The 20970-nt window shown below is 40.4% G+C and overlaps 1 protein-coding gene across 2 annotated transcripts in view; it reads right to left on the bottom strand.

Moving 5' to 3' along the window:
* Positions 1 to 20970, bottom strand: part of met (MET proto-oncogene, receptor tyrosine kinase) — a 63078-nt gene that overhangs the window by 32575 nt on the left and 9533 nt on the right. For both annotated transcript variants that reach the window (XM_046849611.1, XM_046849613.1), the window contains exons 3-6: positions 5584 to 5775; positions 2157 to 2291; positions 1029 to 1208; positions 436 to 596 (exon numbers count right to left, since the gene is read on the bottom strand). In XM_046849611.1, coding sequence (XP_046705567.1) covers positions 436 to 596; positions 1029 to 1208; positions 2157 to 2291; positions 5584 to 5775 — 668 coding nt within the window. The remainder of the gene's footprint in view (positions 1 to 435; positions 597 to 1028; positions 1209 to 2156; positions 2292 to 5583; positions 5776 to 20970) is intronic.

The raw sequence follows: 20970 nt of genomic DNA, 5'->3' as shown, positions 1-20970 counted from the left end.
CGGAATCATCAATTTGCTAATTGCAGCCGTGCATCTACGCATAAACCCCATTGTGTCTATTCTGTCCGCGAAGATTCCCACGGGTTTGTAACAAAGGGACGGCTGTGGAGGGTCACGTCCGGGAGCGTAAGGTCTTAACGGAGGTTACTGTATTTATGTGGAAAATCCCTTAACATAGAAAACATGGCCTTTTCTTCAAAATGACATTTACAGCATTTTCAGATGCCTTTATTCAGAGTGACTTACGTTTATCTCATTCATACTATTTAGCAGCTAAGGGCCTTGCTTAAGGGCCCTGAGAAACTCAGGTTTTTCTACACCACAATTAAACACAAATGGTGCCAGAATCCGATGTAAAATACGGTCATACTGATACGATAGCAGGGAAAGATCTGAGTTGCCTAAACTGTTTGTTTCCCTTCATCATTAACTCACCGATGGCTGCTGATGTTCTTTTCCATCAGCCTGCACTTTGCTCCGGCCACGTCCACGTCGATCAGCTTGGCGTCGATTCGGTCCTTCTTACTGAAGCCAAAGTTTCTGCCGCAGATGGTGAGGTTGGTGTGTCCTTTCAGTGGAGCCGTTTGAGGAAAGATCTAAACAACACAATAAAAAAACCCTGTTCATCTTTTCTGCGCTACGAGAAGGTGATAAATTTCATGGTGTTGCTAATCAGAGAAACTAGTGTGTTTCTTTCCCATTATGAAGAAAAGGTCATAAGATGCTTGTTTTACGTCTTTCATGCTCCGACACTCATTCTGAGATCTCTTTGTCTTCCTGAACAACAATGTTCTGATATTAAAATCAATTGCAAGCTTAAAAGCAGGACCAAAGTTCTCGAAAACCATGGCGTCACTGTTTTTTTTTCTTTCTTGACAAAACATGTTTTGAAACAGCCAAAATCAATAAAGGTCAGAGTTTCAGTCAGTGGCCCATTTCATTTGGTAGCACTTATTCTATTAGCTTGATGCTATTGTCTAACGTTGTAACCGTGGCAACCCGGTTTAAGGTTTTCGACAGACAGTTACCTCTGAGATGAGAATGGGGCAGGAATCTTGGCTCCAGCTTGAGGCGGTGCACCGAGGCGAACGAGTGCAGAGGTTTCTCTTCCGGCACCATCCACAACCCATGAAGGCAGGAGCGAGAAGACACGAGCTGCAGTTTAATAACTGTTCACAACCAGGCCCGATTACAGGCACCTTATAAACCTGCGAAGGAGAAAAAGAAAGTTTGTGATAAGAGAGAAAAAAAAACATTGTCATGGTGTTACAAAGTGACATACAGCTGAGCAGTTGAGGGACAAGGGCCTTGCTCAAGGGCCAAGCAGCGTCTGCTTGGGATTTCAACATCCGATCCGGAGTCCGATGCCTTAACCACTGAGCTACTGTACAACTTCCCTTGTCACTAGTCAGAGCATACAAACGGCATCTGTAGCAAACTGTGCAAGCGCAAATATATTTGCTGGATGTCGTGAGAAAAGATTGGCAAAACAGTTCAAAACAGGTTTTCATGAACCGTTTATACTGTACTTTAGTGTTTTCTTTCTTGTAGAAATTGCACAAAAACGCACAATTTGCCTCAGTTTCAAATCCCCAGAAAAAATGAATGCATGAAAAAAATGCAGGAAACCCCGGGGTGATGTGATGAGGTAAATATCGACGCTTCTGCTGGAGATGATGTATGTGGAGGTGCAGTTGTGGCTCCAGTGAAAGGAGACTTGTTGAATTGTGTTCATTGGGTTCCGTGCTTTAGTGATGTTTATTCTCTCTGTATGAGATCCTGTGTGTGATGCAGCGCTCTGTTCTACTGCACCTCTCTATAATACTGATGCTTTCTACAAATGTCATAATGATTGGATTAAGGGTTAGATTGGTTCAGGTTGGACCCACTAAGAGTCCAAGCCTCCCTCATCAGCCTTTCTGTCCTGAAGACGTCGAGGAAAAACTTCATTCTTTACCTCTGCTTGGTATACAGAGACTCCTTCCATAAATTTTCATGCTACTATACCCTTATTATAGAAAGAATAGATTAGATTAGATTAGATAGTCTCGAATAACAGCAAACCGACCACCTTTAGGATTAACAGATGTGCACTATAACCGCCTAAAGATAAAAAAAAAAAAACAGAAATGTTAAAGCCATTAAAGATCCTTCACCTTATTTCCTGTAACCAGCAGTAAGGAGGCTTCTGGGCTCTGTGGAGACATCACGGCGACTTCTGAAGAGACGGGGAGCGTGTCCAAGAGGAAGTTCACATGCGGCTCTGTGTTGCCAAAACGGGAAACCACCACCTGCAAGAAATGCCAGCGAAGTGACATGAATGACCTCTCGCAGCGAAGCCCTTTTGTTCTCGAGACTGGAATGCAATAAAGCACGTTTTTTTTCTGTTTACGGTAAACGGCTGCGTGAATTGTTGATGCGATGACATTATTAACCGGATCGTTTAACTTGTCGTTTGTGTGTGAGGAAAGTGTTTTTCTCGCTCTTGGGGCTTTTTAAGGGCCAAAAAATAAATCTCCTGTATCCCTGGTTACTTCAGAAACCCTAAGTAGGATGTTTCAAAAAGAAGAAATTACAGATTGCGCCCTGAAACCGGAGTGATTTTAAAATCAAAGGATGATGTAATCCAGGGATATTGTAAAAGGGTCATGCACTGCTTGCTGCGGCTCCTGTAATAAGCGCTGTTTTGCTCTGCTTCAGGGGAAGATGATGGATTGAAGCGAGATGACTGTAGATGATGGCAGGGAGTGGGAGCAGACAAAAGCCATGGCCTGAGGCGAGAGAAGACGTAAACCCTGCTGCTGATGTGGCATGTTGGGAGGTGTCAGAACACTCGCTCTGTCTTCATGCACCTGGGCTTAAATTTATCATCCCGTGGTTAGGCTGCAATTACAGCCCTCTGAGCGAGGCCCGGTCTGAATAGAGCGGCACGGCACATGGCGCCCTGCTTCAACGCACCTGGCCTGAGTGTGTGGTGAGGTAAGAGTGGTGTGTGTGGGGTAATTAGAGTGTAAAACGTGTGTGTGTTTCTTAATACAAACTGTGGGAAAGTCTACTGTAGAGGCATTTTGTCTGAAAATCACAGAGGGTCCCAATGTTAGCATTCCATCAGCGGTAAACAATGACTAGCGAGCTGAAGGAGTGTGTTCTGTGCTGACAGGGAGAAAACATCAGTGTGTAGAGGAGCGTCACGCTACAGAAAAATGTCAACAGTTTGACATTTTCGTTCAACCGATACACTTGTTGATACCAGACACACAGAGGAAAGGAGGCTGCTGTTTGTCTGGATGCCTTCTTTAAATACATATATACACTCATACACATATACACATACTGTATTTATATATATATATATATATATATATATATATATATATATATATATATATATATATATATGTGTGCGTGTGTGTGTATAGACAGAGAGACAGACAGACAGACAGACAGACAGATAGATAGTCCACATATAGAGGTACACATATAAACTATATATATATATATATATATATATATATATATATATATATATATATATAGAGAGAGAGAGAGAGAGAGAGAGAGAGAGAGCATATATATATATATATATATATATATATATATATATATATATATATATACACATTTATAAACATATACACACACACACATTCACATATATGATGTGTCTGATGAATATCAATAGCTGAGTGAAGCAACATCACTATATTCAGTGTCATTAGTGAATTTAAAACCCTGATAAAGTTCATAAACATTTATTAAAATGACGTATCCAAATTCTTTCGTTTGTTCGTCATCTTGTCGCGGTGGTCTAGCTTTTGTGTTTGTTCATTTTTGTAGAAATCTTACAATGTGTTATAAATGGCGGCTACTACAAGTGAAACGATCTAATTTGCTGGTGTAAATGTAAAAAGTAAAGGTTCATACCAAGCAATTTTTTTCCTACACTAAAATCCAGCACTACAGCTCGAGTAGCAGCTCAGCAAAGTTAAAACCAGACAATACAGTGGTGAGTGGTGACACCAGAGCCGATGGTGAGAGTTTCACGCTGTTTCTGGCTCCTGATACACACAGAGCACTCTGACATTCGCTGCACATTTATGGCAAACCGATCTTTCCTTTTTCTCACTCGTTCTGTGTCTCATCTGGTCTCTGAGTGGGACAGCTGGTCTAATGCATGCCCATTCCCAGGCCTCCATGTCAATACAAAAGGGGCAAGAAAATGGGGCAGGAGGGGGGGAAAATGTAAAAAGGAAAAAAAAAAAGACCCAAGAACCAACGACAGCTGCAAGCGTTCCAAGAAAATGCCGTATGAGGACGTGTCATCGAAGCCCAGTGCTTACTATTAACGCTCCGTTCTAGTTCTCTACTCCATTTCCGTGCAGCTGTCACCCTCTCTGCACTACTCATTTCTCAAAAACACAAAAAAAACTCTCTCTCCTACTCGATATACACAACTCTGAATAGGACTGTCAAGAAGGAGACTTCGCTTTAACCAGAAATAGCGAGTGTTATTTTATCTTGTCAGGGTTCCTCTGATGAATGAGTCGAGGAACGAGGAGTTAGACGTGAATTAAAATACACACGCGACTGAGCCTGGGCTGACGTTTGAGCGAGTGTCGATTAGCCAGGAGATCTGTGCGAGCAGATGTGTGATGAGGAGGCTTTTCTAGTGAAGTATCACAGGTCAGGGATAAAATTAAAAAAGGAACGAACAGGAAAGGGACGTGTTCTGAAACCTGGCACTGGGTCCTGGACGCTTTCTCTATCGGGCCATTTGTAGTAGTCACAAATGAGCATCCTGCTCAGGTCAGCAAACACACATACACACACACAGGTCAGAGTACCCCTCGAGTACAGAGAGTTAAGGGCCTTGCTCAAGGGCCCCAAGAGTAACCCAGAGCCTTGACCACTGAGACTCCACTTTATACATACATTCTTATTTACAGCATTTTTCACAGACACTTTTATCCAAAGTAACTTACATTTTATCTCATTCATAAAAATAAGCTTCTATAGGGTTAAGGGCCTTGCTCAGGGGCCCAGGAGTGGCAGCTAGTGTGGCAAAGTCCAAATTCTTAATTATCTCTTTGTATATCCCTGCCATGTCAGGAAGCTGGTGTCAGAGATGAAATAGCACAGTGGGTTAAGGGCCCTGCTCAAGGGCCCAAGAATGGCAATAACTACCAATATATTTGAGCAGTTGAGGGTTAAGGGCCCAGTAGTAGCAGCTAATAATTAATAATTAATAATAATTTGATTTTCTTCCATTTCAGGGTTTTTATCAAGTTCTCTTTAATTAGAGACCACTCTAAACAGCTGGGGATGGTTCCACCTCAACAGCCTGAAGATTCATGAAGTTGCTGAGAAACTCAAAAACGTTGAGGGGTGAATTTGGACTGTAATTAATACTAATTAATACAAACTTTATTAGCACAAGGCAGAATGGCAGCATTGAGGCGTAACTAATGTAAACCCAAACCACTCATGATACTGATTCTATCTCAGAAAAGTGCATTATCAGATCATTTATCAGTCATCGTATTGTCCTAGAACTGATCTTAACATGACTATCTATCTCCTCACCTGGATGACTCTCCCGTCCGCGGTCCCGAGCGTAGCCACGGTGTGTTCCTGCACAGGCACCACGGCGATGGAGGTGAGGAGAACGTTTCTGAAGCGTCCGTTAAACCAGTCTTTGCGCGGATTGGTTCCTTTAACCTCCAACCTGTAGCCTTTGTCATGCTTCCCGCAGCCGAAGGAATCGCCGACTGAGCTCTGCAAACAAACAACAAACGAGATCCTCAAAACGTATGACAAGGATGATCTAATCGAGAGGTGTAGACGATAAGTGTTTCGTCTGTTTTCAAGTCGTCCGTTAAATTTGTTTAATGGACTGAAAACAGAAAATCATGTTTGTATCTCAAATGCTCCTGCTCCTTGCATAACCGAGCTAAGCCAAGCTTTCCTGCCACATTTGGACGCTTGCGCTTGCAGATGGCAGGAGTTCGTGAGAATTTGGGAGGAATGTAGAATTCTCCTGCTGTCCAGCTTTCTTTGGCTGGGATCATCACAACCTGTGGAGCTTGGTGGCTGTTTCCTGCATAGTTTAAGGAACACATGCAGAGTTCGAATCTCTAAAGTATTCACTAAGCAGAATTAAGGAAAAGAATTATGTCGAATCTGAAGTTCAGGCCAGAAGAATCGGGGGACCTCACTTCTCCAGCCACACATGGTTCCTCCCCCCAAAAAAATTGTAAGCATATAATTGTATCAGACTTCTTTTGGAACATGACGTTTTTTCTGTACCTGAACTATGGGACCCAAACCTGTTCCAGCATGGCAATACCCCTGTGCACAAAGCAGCTCCATGAAGAATTGGTTTACACGGTTTGGACCGGAAGATCTCCTTTTGAACACCTTTGAGATGAGTGTGAACACTGACTGCACCCCAGGCCTCCTCACCTCACCTACATCAGTACCTGACATTACTGACACACTTGTGTCTGGATAAATCCCTATAAAATCTAGTAAAATTTTTTCAGAGAAGAGGGGAGCTTATTATATGTGCAAATGGGGTCTTAATGGGGGATATGATGCTCAAAAAGAATCTGATGGTCAGGTTTTCATAATCCTTGTCTATATTATGTATATATTTAGCTTCTTTGCTTTTTTGTATGGAGTAAAGGGAAGAATCTGGACTCATGAAAATGAATATGTATAGGATTGGGTGGTTCAGTACATTAGCATGTTCTGAGCTTTGAGTTACTGATCGGAAGGTCAGGAGGTCCAAGCCCCAGTATCACCAAGCTGTCACTCTTGGGCCCTTTAGTAAGGCCCTTAACCCTCTCTGCTGTATCATGTCTGACCCTGCGCTTTGATTCCTAACATTGCCTACCCTGGACCTAATTTGTTATGATTGTTTCTGCAAGTTTCACCAAGTCAAATTTACGACTTTTAAGAACATTAAGAATGTACTTTAAGACGTATATCATGGCATCAAGAACACACACACACACGTTGTTAGTAACTCGCCTTAACCAAGACCTATATTCATTTTTTCTTTCAAGCCAAGTATCGCTAAACTCATTTGTAGGCGTAATACAGCGAACTATATTTGGACCATTAAAATAAAGGAACTACAAGAAAAGAAATAAAAACATTCTAAAGTAAACTTGTTTTAATTGATTAAAAATCCAAAACAGTGAATTTAAGACTTTTTAATGGCTAAAATTTTGATTATTAAATGTCAGGGTTTAAGACCCTGTGGAAACCCTGTGTTTCAGTAGTAAAGCCTAAATTTATTAATTTTACCTGAAAATTCAGCTTAAGAGGTTTAAGACTTTATTTTTGCTGCATTAACTGGTTTTAAGGTTGCCCAGTATGACAATAATTACACTTAGGACTTGTTCATTTGTATTAGTTATTCCAATGTTTTATGTCAATTATGTCATACCTAATAACAAATTAAAACACTCTTTTTAAATCTTCTGCAGTACGGTTATTATTTTTGGAACTTTGTTCTTTATACAAATTACTTATAGCTTTTTATGAAGTTGTTCTGTAGTTTGATTTCAGTTTCTCATGTTAAATATGTTTTAGTGTTTAATACTGACAAAATACATTTCATAATGGTCGATGTTGCAATAAGTTTATGTATTTTGAGAAATCAGTAAGTAATGATTTCGCCTGGTTTTTGCATCGTAACTATTTAAATAAATAATTGTTGACAATATTGATTTTAATGGTCATCTCGTTTTTAGTTTAAATGCTTCGTCTCATTTTAAAACTGAATATATAGCGAGGACGATTCTTAAATTAAGAGAAATTCTCTTGTTTTTAAGATCTTAAGATCTTTTAATTAGACTAAATCGACTGCATGAAATAAGTGATTTAATGGTTATTTTGAGACATTTTGTTCTTTTCTTAAGCCTCGATATGTTAATCATGCATTAATTTATGCATTTATTTCTTTATTTAGAGCGATATTTCTGCAGTGGTAGGGAGGATTGATGAACAGTAAGTTGGACTGTTAGAATTCCTTTGGTATTAGAAAGGATTGGTCAGAATTCCTTTGGAATCAGGAAGGAGTGGTTTTGAAATTCCTTTAGAGTCATGGAGGAGTAGTCAGAACTCTTTTGGGAGTGAGTTTGATTGGTGAAAATGGAAGTGAAAGTCATGTCCTATGAACACACCCAGTTCAGAGTTTGCTTTAAATGAATTCTGATGAGGATCAAACCATAACTGGGTACGATGGAATGGTTAAAAACTATTTTCGATTTGAAATACAAGAACTGATACATTTATCACCCATTACATTTATATGATTGTATTACAATGCAGCTCCAATGAGACATAAAACTAAAAGATTGTCCAGGTCAGAATTTACAGGTCGATGTGAAAACAAACTTGTGTTGATGGTAACTAAGGCTACATCTACACTTAAACCGGATACATTTGAAAGTGGTGATTTTTGTCTAAAAATGTACTGCGTCCATACTTTCGTTGTCAATCGTTCCCCAAATTTGCTCATCCACAATGAAACCGCTTACGTCCCTGTACTGGGCATGAGCAAAACGTAAAACGCTTCGACCCACGTCATTTCCGCCCGCCGTTTATTTACTTTCCGGCTCTTCCGACAACGACCAAAAAGTCGCCATCGAAGAAAAGAAAGCCTCTGTTGATTCCTTTCGTCGGTTTAAAACGCAGTGTGGATGGAAAGCCAAAATGGAGCGAAAATATGAGCGTGGACGTGGCCTCATAAAAGCTCACCTTCAGACACAAGGTGTTTGTCCAAACCACCTGCTATCAAAGGTGGAGGAAGGGAAGAAACAAGGCTGGTCAAGCTAACACACAAAAATCCAGCATGAAGGCCAAAGAGTCATCAATTATTAATGAAACCAGACCCTGGCACCAGAGCCCATGACTAAAGGGCTCAACCAAGTACAGCGAGCAGGCGGTTAATGATTAAGAGCGGGATCACAACAACTCAGCTGGTGTATTGTTACTCTGTAGAATAGCAGCGGCAACACAACTACACAAAAGTTCATAAGGGCAGGAGAAAAGGCAGTTTGCCTGACTGCCAGCCAAGCTGGGGTAAAAACGCAACAATGCAGAAGGCTGCTTTACTTATAGCACCAATCCCATAATTCTATTCAGAGACTTCTTTTCACTAGCGCTTTACCACGGTGAGTAAGACATTTGAGTCACAGCCATGACTCCACTCAGAGCGAAACTCACAACTTCATTCGAGGGCACGTCTCAAAGGGGAGCTTTGAAGCTGCAGAGAACAATACAGGCAGGTGATAAATCAGGCCAGAAGAGCAAAGGGGCCTGCTCCCGTTACCAGCTCGAGTGGACTCCAAGCAAGCCAGAGACACGTAAACAGTACCACATCCAGGTGTGAGGGAACGAGAGCGGCCGGAGAACTGTAGTACCGCTTCCCCAGATACAACCTGATGAAAGACAGAGGAATGTCCTTGGCAGACGGTGTGATACGAGTTGAAGAAAGACGTGTACGAAGAGGCAGACCGGTGTGAACACACTGCTTTGATGCGGCCTCATCCAATATAAAGTGAACTTTGAATTTGTTTGCCTCATCACCCCCAGGACCATGTTGACGGAAATAGCGATATTTTTTCAGATGATAGACAAAAAAGAAAAAATGTGCATTCCTTGTCTCCTGCGTAGGCAAAAGGAGTGGATCAAGGGTTGCAAATGAAAAGAAGAGTATTGTTTTGACAGGCTTCAGCAGCTATTACTTTGAGACTTTCTCCACTGAGGAGGGTCAGTCTCAGAGGGACTAATGCTGAAGAGCTTACTTTAGGTTATTGGGTTTTGTGGTATCGGGTTTCTCCGTGTCTCTCCTTACTGCTTGAATTTGACTTTTCCACCCATATTTGGTTCTTCACCAAACTTTTAGCACAAACTTGAGGGTACACAATTGTATAGGATGTCATTTGATGCTGTACCATGAAATGTGTCCCAGCATGACAATGACCCTGTGCACAAAGCCAGCTCCTTGAAGATCTGCTTTCCATGGATTGGAGTCAAAGATCCTCTGCTATATACTGAACAATGAATGTAAACGCTGACTGCACCCCAGACCTCCTCACCTCACATCAATACCCGCCACCCTTGTGGCCGAATGAATCTTTAATAATCTCCACATTATCTAAAGGAACATCTTCTCAGAAGATTGAGAGTTATAATAACATCAAATGGGGACTAAATGTGTAATAGAATGTTCAGAAAGGACATTTTTTTTGCAATGTCGTGTTATATCACTGAAAACCTCGTTTCATGGTTATTTATAAAGCTAATACATGTGACTTCATGAGGTACACTACAATTGCCTTTGCTTCATTAATTCCTTTGCTTTCCAAAGTAAAATTTAATGTTGGATTTTTATGGAAAAAAATCCACAAAATTATAATTTTTTTTTTTTTACAAATTCTGAGCTTCTGAAATAAGAACATTAGGAGGAGTTTCTTTTATGCACATATTTTTTTGCATGAATGTAAATTAATGGAAAGATTGTGATATGTTATTTTGCATCATGAACAGTGAGTTTTCTATAAGAAAATAAAGTAAACACAAGTCTTCATATTGCTGGCAATCGGACACAGTTATGTTTTTTTCTACGGCGGGTATCTGATATTTTAAATCCTTCAAAATACTACCCTGCAGCTTGTGTTATTACTGGGTGAAAACTCAGCTCTGCGGTAAAAGCCCTGCACAAAAGTGGCTCCGGTGTAACATTTAGAGCGATTCATATTGTGCCCAGCACAATGGACGGCTGATAGGGTTACTGAGAGCCACCTTTGGTGTTTTGCAGCTTTACGGCCTCTGGCGTCTCCTCTCCGAGGTCTGATCTGGGTGTAAGGAGATCTGAAGGGCAAAATGTCACCTCCACATGTTCACTGATCTCCCTCAGGCTCAGGTACAGTGTGACGGAGTTACCTCACAGCTGGAGCGTCCATGGGATTGCAGTGGTACTCGAGCACGACGCAATGAGTTGCCCTCTGGGCTGAAATAACATGACATTTTGACCCTGGGCAGCTCAGTCTTAGCTCAGTGTTGTGGTAGTAGGAGGGCAGCTCCACCTGCACAATACAGAGCAACCCAGCTCGGGGGTTGGTGGAGTTTCTTAGATTACTGGGTCATGGAGATCAGCAGGGTGGGGGTAATTAGAGAAGCGGGTAATATGGTCGGATTAGAGCAGGGGGAGTTAAAACACTTAGAGCTTTCTTAACGGTCTGCCTCACAAATTCACATTAAATCACACCACCGTGTGAATTAATAAAACATCTGGAGATCAGCACACCTATTCCACATCTATTACATCTTCTGCATTTGAGTTCTTCCAACATTACATGTTTTTACCTTCTTGTTTGTACCTCTGAAAGAACATTTATGCATTAATTACCATGCAAGTGTACTTTCCACTCTAGATATTACGTTTTTTCTGGCAAATCAGTTCAGTGAAATGTCCTGGAAAAATATCAGGATGTAATTTTAAACCATACCAGGACACGAAGATACAGTTCTATCACTAAAGGTGCATGAATGTTCTTTTAGAGGTAAAACATGAAGGCACCAATGTTCAGAGGTACATTGCAAAGGATTTCTACTCTAGGTACATTCCTGGTGCTTGATTTTTCTGTGTGTATGGTATGCACTTTTTGAGAAACGCATTCCACATTATTTCCAATTTGTTCTTATAATTTTATCCACTCTCCTGGTTAGATGTTCTACAAGATGTGTTAGTAGGGTCAGGTAGTGATGTAGGTGAGAAGGTGAGGAGGCCTGGAGTGCAGTCAGCGTTCACATTCATCCCAAATGTGTTTAATTGGGTTGGAGCTCTATAGCAGGAGATCTTTTACTCCAACACATGTAAAGCAGATCCTAATGGAGCTGGAAGAGGTTTGGGTCTACTTGTTGCTTGGGAGTGGCAGCTTGGTGTGGCTGGGATTTGAACTCAAGACCTTAAAAATCTAACTTCCAGTGCCTTAAACCACTCATGTACCACCTCCTTGTTCACTTGGTTCTGCTTGTTTTTGTATTTTTTTATAACCAATCAAATTTCCAACTTCAGAACTCTCAGCTCATTGTCCAGTTCATCATGTTATTCCTTAACAAGGAGGAAAATCAAATAACGGCTGCTAAAACTAGCAGGTCGGTATTTCACTCGAACTCTGGAACGAGAGCTTCCGCAAGTTAATAAACACCTTCACAAAACACCAAACCAAAGGAAAACCTTTCAGTAGACGTGTTTGCCTTCAAACCCAATACTCCAATTACTTTCAATTTTTGTTTCCTTGTGTAATTAGTTTGTTTGATAGTGTTGTTTTGTTTTAATATACTGTACTGTATATATTTGTACTGAGCCTCTGCTTCATATTTGTACATTTTTTGCTGCTGTAACATGAAAATTTGCCCACACTGTGGGACGAATAAAGGTATATTTTATCTCTCTTTCTACTCGATCCTACAGAACACCTCATACACACACACATACAGTTCTGTCTCTCGGTTGTAACACTTTTTTACTCTCCATTATTAACTAGCTTGTGTGTGTTTTTCATTGACAAAGCTCCAAAGCTAGCAGTGTCAGATTTCCCCAAACAAAAATGAAGATGCTAATCAGCCACAAATAATGTCATGTCATGTCATGTCTTGTCTTCTATTTTGGAATATCAGGATTACAGGCTACATAAATTAGATTCATTGTTATTTTCCATTCTTTATATTATGGACGGTACGATTCACAGATTCGCATCGGTGTGTCGGCATAAAAGTTGCATCGCAAAGCATCGGTTTTGGACATATTTTTATTAGTAAAAACTGATATTTTTTATTTACATGTGATTATTAGTAGATGTGTCATAATTCTTATTATTTAGAAAGTGACAAATAATTTGTGACCAATATTTGATATGTAGATTGATTTCACGTCGCTAAACTGTTATTTATAAGTAATCTCGGTTGTGTACCTTTAAACCTTCACATGAAAAAGGTACAAAAGTTTTTGCTTTTAAATGCACTTAAGTGTCCAAAGTACTGATTTATAATAACTATAATGTTCCTATTATCATTTTTAGCACAAGATTCTTAACTGAACTCAGTTTCTGTGTAAAGACTCGAATGTGACTCTCAGCACACTGATCTATTAATAGAATGATATTAATGACTCAAACACTGATTGATTTCTATTACAGTGATCATGAACCCAAAACCTTCTTTTCAACTGCTTCAAAAAAACGTGTAAATGGGGTCACGTGTGTTGTGGCGAGTTCGAGTCTGGAGTTTCTTCATCATTTATTTCTTTCTAAATAGTTTGATTGCTGTTCGACGTTCACGAATTTAGGAAACGTCATTTTCAGCGATTTAAATCTTAATAGCATTGGAAAAGAACGACTTACGGCCATTAAACCAACTGTAACGTGTTCATCTACGAGTCAACTTCAGCATAATTGTACGATTTTTTATATTTATTCAAATCAATTGTCAAATCATCTGAAAAAAAATGCTATTTTCACTATAAAAAAAGATTCACGCAAAAAATAGAGAATGACAAAGAAATTACAGTCATAAAAGCTTCAAATAAAACCATATTTTATGAATCAAAGAAATAAAAGTGAACTATTTGGAATGGTATTGAATCGTATAGCACAGTATTTTTTCCCCACTGCATTAAAACGCATTGCGGTGAACGGACTGGTCATTGGGTCGAATCTTATCTTCGAATCGTTTCATCCTCAGTTACATAAACACATATTCTTTATACATGTTAATGCACTGGTGCAACAGTTTTTACTTTCCCCAGAACGCTCGCTAACGACATTACAGTTCCTCCACCTCCACCCGTTTTACCACCATAGTAAAACGGTAGTATTTTGGAGAGAGAGACATTTAAACAGGACCTACTCGTAATTTTATTTCATTCTTAAGGAAGAGGATTTGAAGTTTCCTCTCTGGTCATGAAGGTCCAAACTGAGAAAAAAATACCAGAGGCAGGAGAGACTTAAAAAATAAAACTGTCCGTCACTGATACACGACTGATGCCGGATTCGCTTTTCCACTTCCTGACAAAGCTCAGTCAAGCGATGCAGAGTTTTCCCGACTTATTTATCTTCTGAGCCGTAAACATCCATCCAGTTCTAGCAATGCAAACGAGAAGGGATGATTAGGGCGGCTTGCCGAACATCGTTTTTCTGGTCGGAGCATTAGCTTAAAACGACCATTCGTTAGAGCAGCCTCGGCGTAAAGATCCCCCTCCTCCATCCGTAATCATGCGAGTGACGGACACAAAGCCTGGCATGGAAGTAAAAAAATGGTATGATATTTTAAACAGCAAAGCGAAAAAAAAAAAAAAGTCTTTGCAGTGCTCCAGAGGAATCAATTCCACTTACGGGTAAAGGATTGGAAGCCATTTTTTTTTCCTCTTTGATGATCTCACGCTCTTTGATGACTGATGGTGCAAATTGTGTCTTTAAATGAAGCAGACCTTTGAAGCGGATTTTCTTTTCAGTGTAACCATTTGCAGGAACCTCAAACTTCTGCTCTCAATTGTGGGCTAATACAATTCTGTCTTTTTTTTAAGGACATGTCTTACCGAATTTGTAAAAACGCAGCTCTGGCTCAATGGACACTTTCTGAAAATATCTCTGTGGACATGAAATTGCGCCGGAATGTCATGCAGCGTTACGAATAGCGACGTTAGGAACGACGCTAAGAGCTGCGTATCGAGCCGTAGAGAAGATCGCTCCGTTCGCTCATCCGCCTTACTCCTGTTTATGATTACCTTCTGATGGAAACAAAACACGTTCAAACATAGAGACATACAGTATGTGTGGCCTGATGATGAGGTCACACACTGCTTCAGCTTACACAGCAATACAAGATGTTTCTTGGATATCATCTGATATGTGTGGGTTTTATAGCGCTGGAGAAACGGATTCAGGGGCAGTACAGCATTCCTGAGCTCTTACACCAGGGGAGTTGAAGCGCAAACCTGTTACCAAATAAGAAGTCACACACACGTGAACCGCAAAGTGACAACAAAATACAAAAAAATTCACTCACACACATTCATAACACACAAAATTCCCACATTTTAGGCAGAAATTTACTTAACAAGTTCTTTTTAGTAACACAGAATTCTGCTTCAAAAAGGTCTAAATGCAATGAACATGCAATGCAATGTGACCAAATGAACAGAAGGTACAACAAGGGAAAGATGAAGAAGATCTAAAAGTACGCTTCAGGATGGAAGTACTGTATGAAGCAAGTCAGAGAGATCAATACCTCAGTACCTGACTTTACTAACACCCTTGTGGCTGCATGGATCTCCACAAAATCTAGTGGAGCATCTTCCCAGAAGAATGGAGCTCTTTATAACATCAAATAGAGACCTTCCTCTTCTTCTTCTTTTTTTCGGCTTCTCCCATTAGGGGTTGCCACAGCGGATCATCCGTCTTAATAGTACTCTGCCCTCTACATCTGCCTCTGTCACACCATCTACCTGCATGTCTTCCTTCACCACATCCATAAACCTCCTCCTTGGCCTTCCTCTTTTCCTTCTTCCTGGTGGCTTCATCCTCAGCATTTTCCCACCGATATACCCCATGTCCCTCCTCCAAACGTGGAATATGACGTTCAGAAACCATAAACCAAACTTATGGTCTGATGTTCACAAACGTGTTGTTTTTGTTTTGCTTGTTTTTCTGTGTAGGTTTGAACAAAAAAGATTTCACACTGAATTCACATAAATACTCCCTCTGAGAATTCCCAGGATCCTTAAACACCCTTAGGCAACAGATCCCGGGCCTCCTGGTGCACGATATCAGAGCTTCAAAAAGAAAAGAAAAGAAAAAACAGCTATCTAAAGTCAACAAGCGCCACTTAAAGGAGATCTGGCAGTGACGTCGGGATTATTCGGTGTTGTGAAAGGCTCGTAGTGCTCGAAGCGCTGTCTCATTGAGGCGTAATGTCAACAAGCCACTTTTCTTCGGCTGTAAATCTTGTAGCTGAGTGAAGCAGTTCTGTGTGCGTGCATGTGCGTGTGTGTGTGTGTGTGTTCATACTCAGACCGACAAGTTCAGTTCTACAAAACACAACGTGGGAGGGACTGAGTTTCCTCCACACGCCTCAGGAAGGCCTGTCAAAACAAGTCCACCTCAGGTGTAATTTAAGAGTAAATCCAGCGTGTGCGTTTGTTTCACAACAACGGTAAAGTGCAGTAAACATGCCTTCAAAATCCTCAAATCCATTTATTTGTTCGATTTATAGAGACATGTTCCGTGTATACAGATTAGAAAGTTGTTGTTAGGAAGTATTTTTACATTTATGAACAGAGTGGGAAAGTGCCCTATAGGGTGCTTCTATGTGCAAAAAAATGATGATGACATGACCTCTAGGTGTCATAACGGCAAAAAAAAATATGATGGAATGCCCCTAGGTGTGAGAACATAAAGAAAACAGAATAAAGTGCCCTCTAGGTGGCCCTAACAATAGAAATATCATGATTAAGTGCCCTCTAGGTAGCCTAATAGTAGAAATAAAAACATAATAATGTTCTTTCTAGGGTGGCATAACACTGGAGAACATAAGCTTAAGTGCCCTTGAGGTGCCATAACAGTAAACAAAGCAGAATAAAGTGCCCTCTAGGGTGCACTAACAGTGTAATCACCACGATGAAGTGCCTCTAGGGGCCCTAATAGTGAAAACATAATAAAAAATAAAAAGAATTATGAAATCTACTCTAGGGTACCATAACAATAAATACCATATGGTGGCATTCCCTCTAGGTGCCATAACAGTATAGAAAAAAGTCACCATGATGAAGTGCCCTCTAGGTGCCCTAAAAAACATGATAAAGTACCCTCTAGGGGTGGCACAACAGTGAAGATAATATGATGATGTGCCCTCTAAATGCCAAAACAATTAAGAGACCATACGATGACATGCCCTCAAGGTGTCATGGCAGTGAAGAAAATATGACAGAAATAAAAACCCACGAGGGTGGTATAACAATCGTGACCATATGATGACATTCCCTCAAGGTGCCAAAAAAGTAAAGGAAACAGAAAAAGTGCCCACTAGGTGCCATAACAATAGAAAAAAACAGAATTATGTTCCCTCTAGTGTGGCTTAACAGTTAAAATATAATGATGAAGTGCCCTCTAGGTTCCTTAATAGTAGAAAAAATCAAAATGATGTTCCCTTGGTGCCATAACAGTAAAAAATGAAGTCAAATCAAAATGAAGTGCCGTCTAGAGAGGCATTACAGTGAACATACAATGAAGTGCCCTCTAGGTGTCATAACAATGGAGAAAATATGATGAAGTGCCCTCTAGGTGTATTAACGGTATAGAAAACATGAAGAGCTTCCTTTTAGTGTGTCCTAACAGTGGAGAAAACATGATGAACTGTCCTCTAGGACGTCTTACCAGAGGATAAACATTCGTAAATGCCCTCTAGGTTGCTCCCCTTATAGACAGAAAAATGTGATAAGATGTCCAAGTGCTTTAGGTTTTCCTAAAAATGTCCAGTTATATATTAGCTCTCATACTTGCAAGTCCATAAAATGAAATTCCCCTCAGTCACTCTGGTTAATTTCCTTATAACAAAATAAACATCCACACTCCTCCGAGATACAGAGACAGTGAACAGCTGGCGGCTTTTATTTTATATATATATATATATATATATATATATATATATATATATATATATATATATATATATATATATAATTTTTTTTTTATTATTTATTTATTTTTTTTTTTTTATGATTTACCCTTTAAACACCAGCCAGCCATTTTATTAAGTGCTTTGAATCCATGCAGTAAAAAGAAAACAAACATGGCCGTAATGTGTGAAGAACAAAAACGCAGCGAAAACAATGGATCATTGTGCCGAGTTTTCACACTCGTGAAACCACTGGCATCTCATCTATCAGTTTGTTTTTTTTGTTGTTGTTGTTGTTCACCCTTCAGAGGTCTTCTGGGATTCCTGTTTAAAATACAGCATTATTAAAAGCACATCTGTTGTAAAACAACGCCGCACGTCCAGACTCGGCACAAGCTTCGGGTTCGACACCCTGAAGAAAATGCCTTAGTAATTTGAAGAAAAAAGTTTTTGCTCTGGGTTTACTTTTAGAGGTTGTTTTCGAAAGCGGGGTTAAGAAACACACGAGTCTTTTTAAATCCTCTTGCGATGTTCTACGGCGACATGGGGGTGTGACGGATCTAAATGGAGATCTAACGTGATCTAATTACCCAGCTAGTTAGTAGTGAGTGGTGCAAAATAAAGAAACCGTTAAAATGTGGTTTGTTTGAGGAAAAAAAGACAATCCTGTTTTGCTGCATTTACAGCATTTGTTGGACACCTGCACAATGAGGGACCTCTGATCATCTCATTGGGTGAAGTTTAAGGCCTTTTCTAGGGACCCAGTAGTGATAGCGTGGTGGTTTGAGTGGAACTCATAACCTATCAAACTCTTAACCACTTCCTATGCCTTATAACCAAATAAAGTCACAAAGCAGATTTGGATGTTGATGAGAAAATTAGCGAGGTAAAGCTTCCTGAGTTTAAAATAAGGTAGAAACCTTGAGAGGAACCAGAATTAAAATCGGAAGCTTGAGAGTATTTATGATTGCAGCATAAGGTTGTAGGTATAATGCTTCCTTCTTAGAGTCATGCAGATCATGTCTCACCTTGAGAGGCTCGAAACACAAATAAAAACAAATTAAAAATGAAAAACATGGACGCCTTGATGGAAGTGTTTTAATAACTGGTCCTTCACAGATAAACATCTGAGTGGCTGTTAGTGCTGTTCATGCTCTAGTGATCTTCAAAGCAGCAAGATAGCTTGCTAACGTGAGTAATAACTGAGTTAGTGATTAGCTGCCAGCTGTTAGAAATACCGTCTTTGTATGTTGGGTTGTAATGGACGTTCATGAACAATCATTTTGAACGGGTCTTTAATGTGACTCGTGAGTTGTCTCGAAGAGCGAGTCGTTAATTTCCTGCTAGACACGCACGAGCAAAGCGTCTCAAAATCTCCGGAGGTTATGTACAGGAGAATCGAGTAGTTCATCTTTCAAATCTTCTCAACTCAAGACTCAACTCAACTCAACTCAAGGTTTATTGTCATTCTCCCGCATACACAGTATGCAAAAGAATGAAATGTCATTATTAACGGACCAATGAACATCGACTGTGAAACAGCAAGAGTAACTATTAAACATAGCAGAGCTCCGGTGCGATAAATATGAGGTTGAAATGTAAGTCGTTTGTTATTTGATCACGTGACTTCCCTAGATGCTATGCTATAGATGCTATATCTTTTTTTGTCGCGTGACTCCATTATACACTATTCAGTTATACTGTCAATAAAATCTATTTTATTGACAAATTTGTTTATTCAGATGAACGAGATCTTCCCATTAGTACATAGAGGTAGTAGCTCAGTAGTTAAGGTTCTGGGCTACTGCTACCAACAGAAGGTCAGGGGTTCGAGCCCACGTATCCCCAAGATACCACTCATGGGCCCTTAAGGAAGGCCCTTAACCTCCAGGAGGGCTGTATCTTGGCTCTGACCACAGCTTCCTTACATTTTTGGGATATGTGAAGAAGTATTTCCCTGTGCTGTAAAGTACATGTGACAAATAAAAGCTGATTTATACTCACATCTAAAAGTATCCACATTTACATTGTTCACAGATACGCTGCCGTGAAGGAAGTGGCAGGTAAAAGCTACATGCTGATGATCTCAATTTTCATTTTGAGGTATGATATTTTAACCACCGAGCAGTTAGAAGTTGCCTTGAATTCCAGGTGAGTATATTTAATGAATAACCAATGAGTCGTAAAACGTCTTTGGTGGAACGAGTGCAGAAATTTGACTAAACTATTAATAAACTATTGATAACTGCAGTGAATTTTTTTTGTAACTGTTTGCTTGCTGCGTGACCTTTATTCTGGTTCATCCAGACCACCATGAAATCGTAGAGGAACAGTAGAAGAACTCGGAGTGTATTTACATGTTAAATAACTCTACTGTTCCCTTGATCAGTTGACCAAACAGGATCTTTTCATGCTCCGCTAAAGCCCTGAATGGTGGTGTCAGGTAAAGCGTGCTCTCCTTTCAGCAGGTGATTAAACTAGCTGAGGTTTAAGTCGGCTTGAGAGCTGAGTGACTTGGTGGTGAAAAGAGTGAGCAGGATCGGCTCAGATAAGCTCGTATTTGCTGTTTGCATTGCATGAGATGGGCCTGTGATAACAGTCGGCGCAGAGGCAGTTCACGCAGGATCTAACAGGCCCATTGTGAGCCAGAACGTCATTCCTTCTGATACAGGGCTGAATGTACGAACAAAAATAATCAATTCAAGTTAAACCCGATGATTTCATGTGAGGCTTCGCTAGGTTTCTGCGATCTCAGTTAGCTTTTAAAACATTCCTCCAATCCAACACCCCAGTGTCAGTGAGTCATTCGTAGTAGTTACTGAATAATATGTGCAAGGCGTGTGTCAGTGTCAGGAGGTGAAACGCAACAAAGCTACCGACGCATAACCGAGGAGAAAACAACGAGCTTTGATGAAACTCACAATTCAGGAAAGCAGGAAATTACCAGTGGGGAGCAAAAAAAAAACGAGGAAGTGCGAGTCACGGCGAACGAACGGGACGGATTAGCGCACATGCCCGCGGGCCGAGTTACTCATCAGGTCGACTTGACAGCTTACGCATGTACCTGAATTAAGCCTTACGCAGAGCTGACAGGAATCCAGTGCTGGAAGGCAGCAGAAAAGACGATAGCGAGAGATAGATTGAGAGAAAGGGAGGGAGAGACGGGAGAGATGGGGGGGTGGATAGATGTAAATAAACAACTTGACGTGACTGCAACAGCATGCCGAAGGAGAACGTTATAAGCGTGAAGAAAACAAATGACAGGTTGCATCCGTGCAG

The sequence above is a fragment of the Silurus meridionalis genome, chromosome 5, assembly GCF_014805685.1.
Source record: "Silurus meridionalis isolate SWU-2019-XX chromosome 5, ASM1480568v1, whole genome shotgun sequence".
In the NCBI taxonomy this organism is placed as follows: Eukaryota; Metazoa; Chordata; class Actinopteri; order Siluriformes; family Siluridae; genus Silurus; species Silurus meridionalis.
Note: the sequence above shows the minus strand (reverse complement) of the source record. Positions and strands in the feature narration are given on the sequence as shown.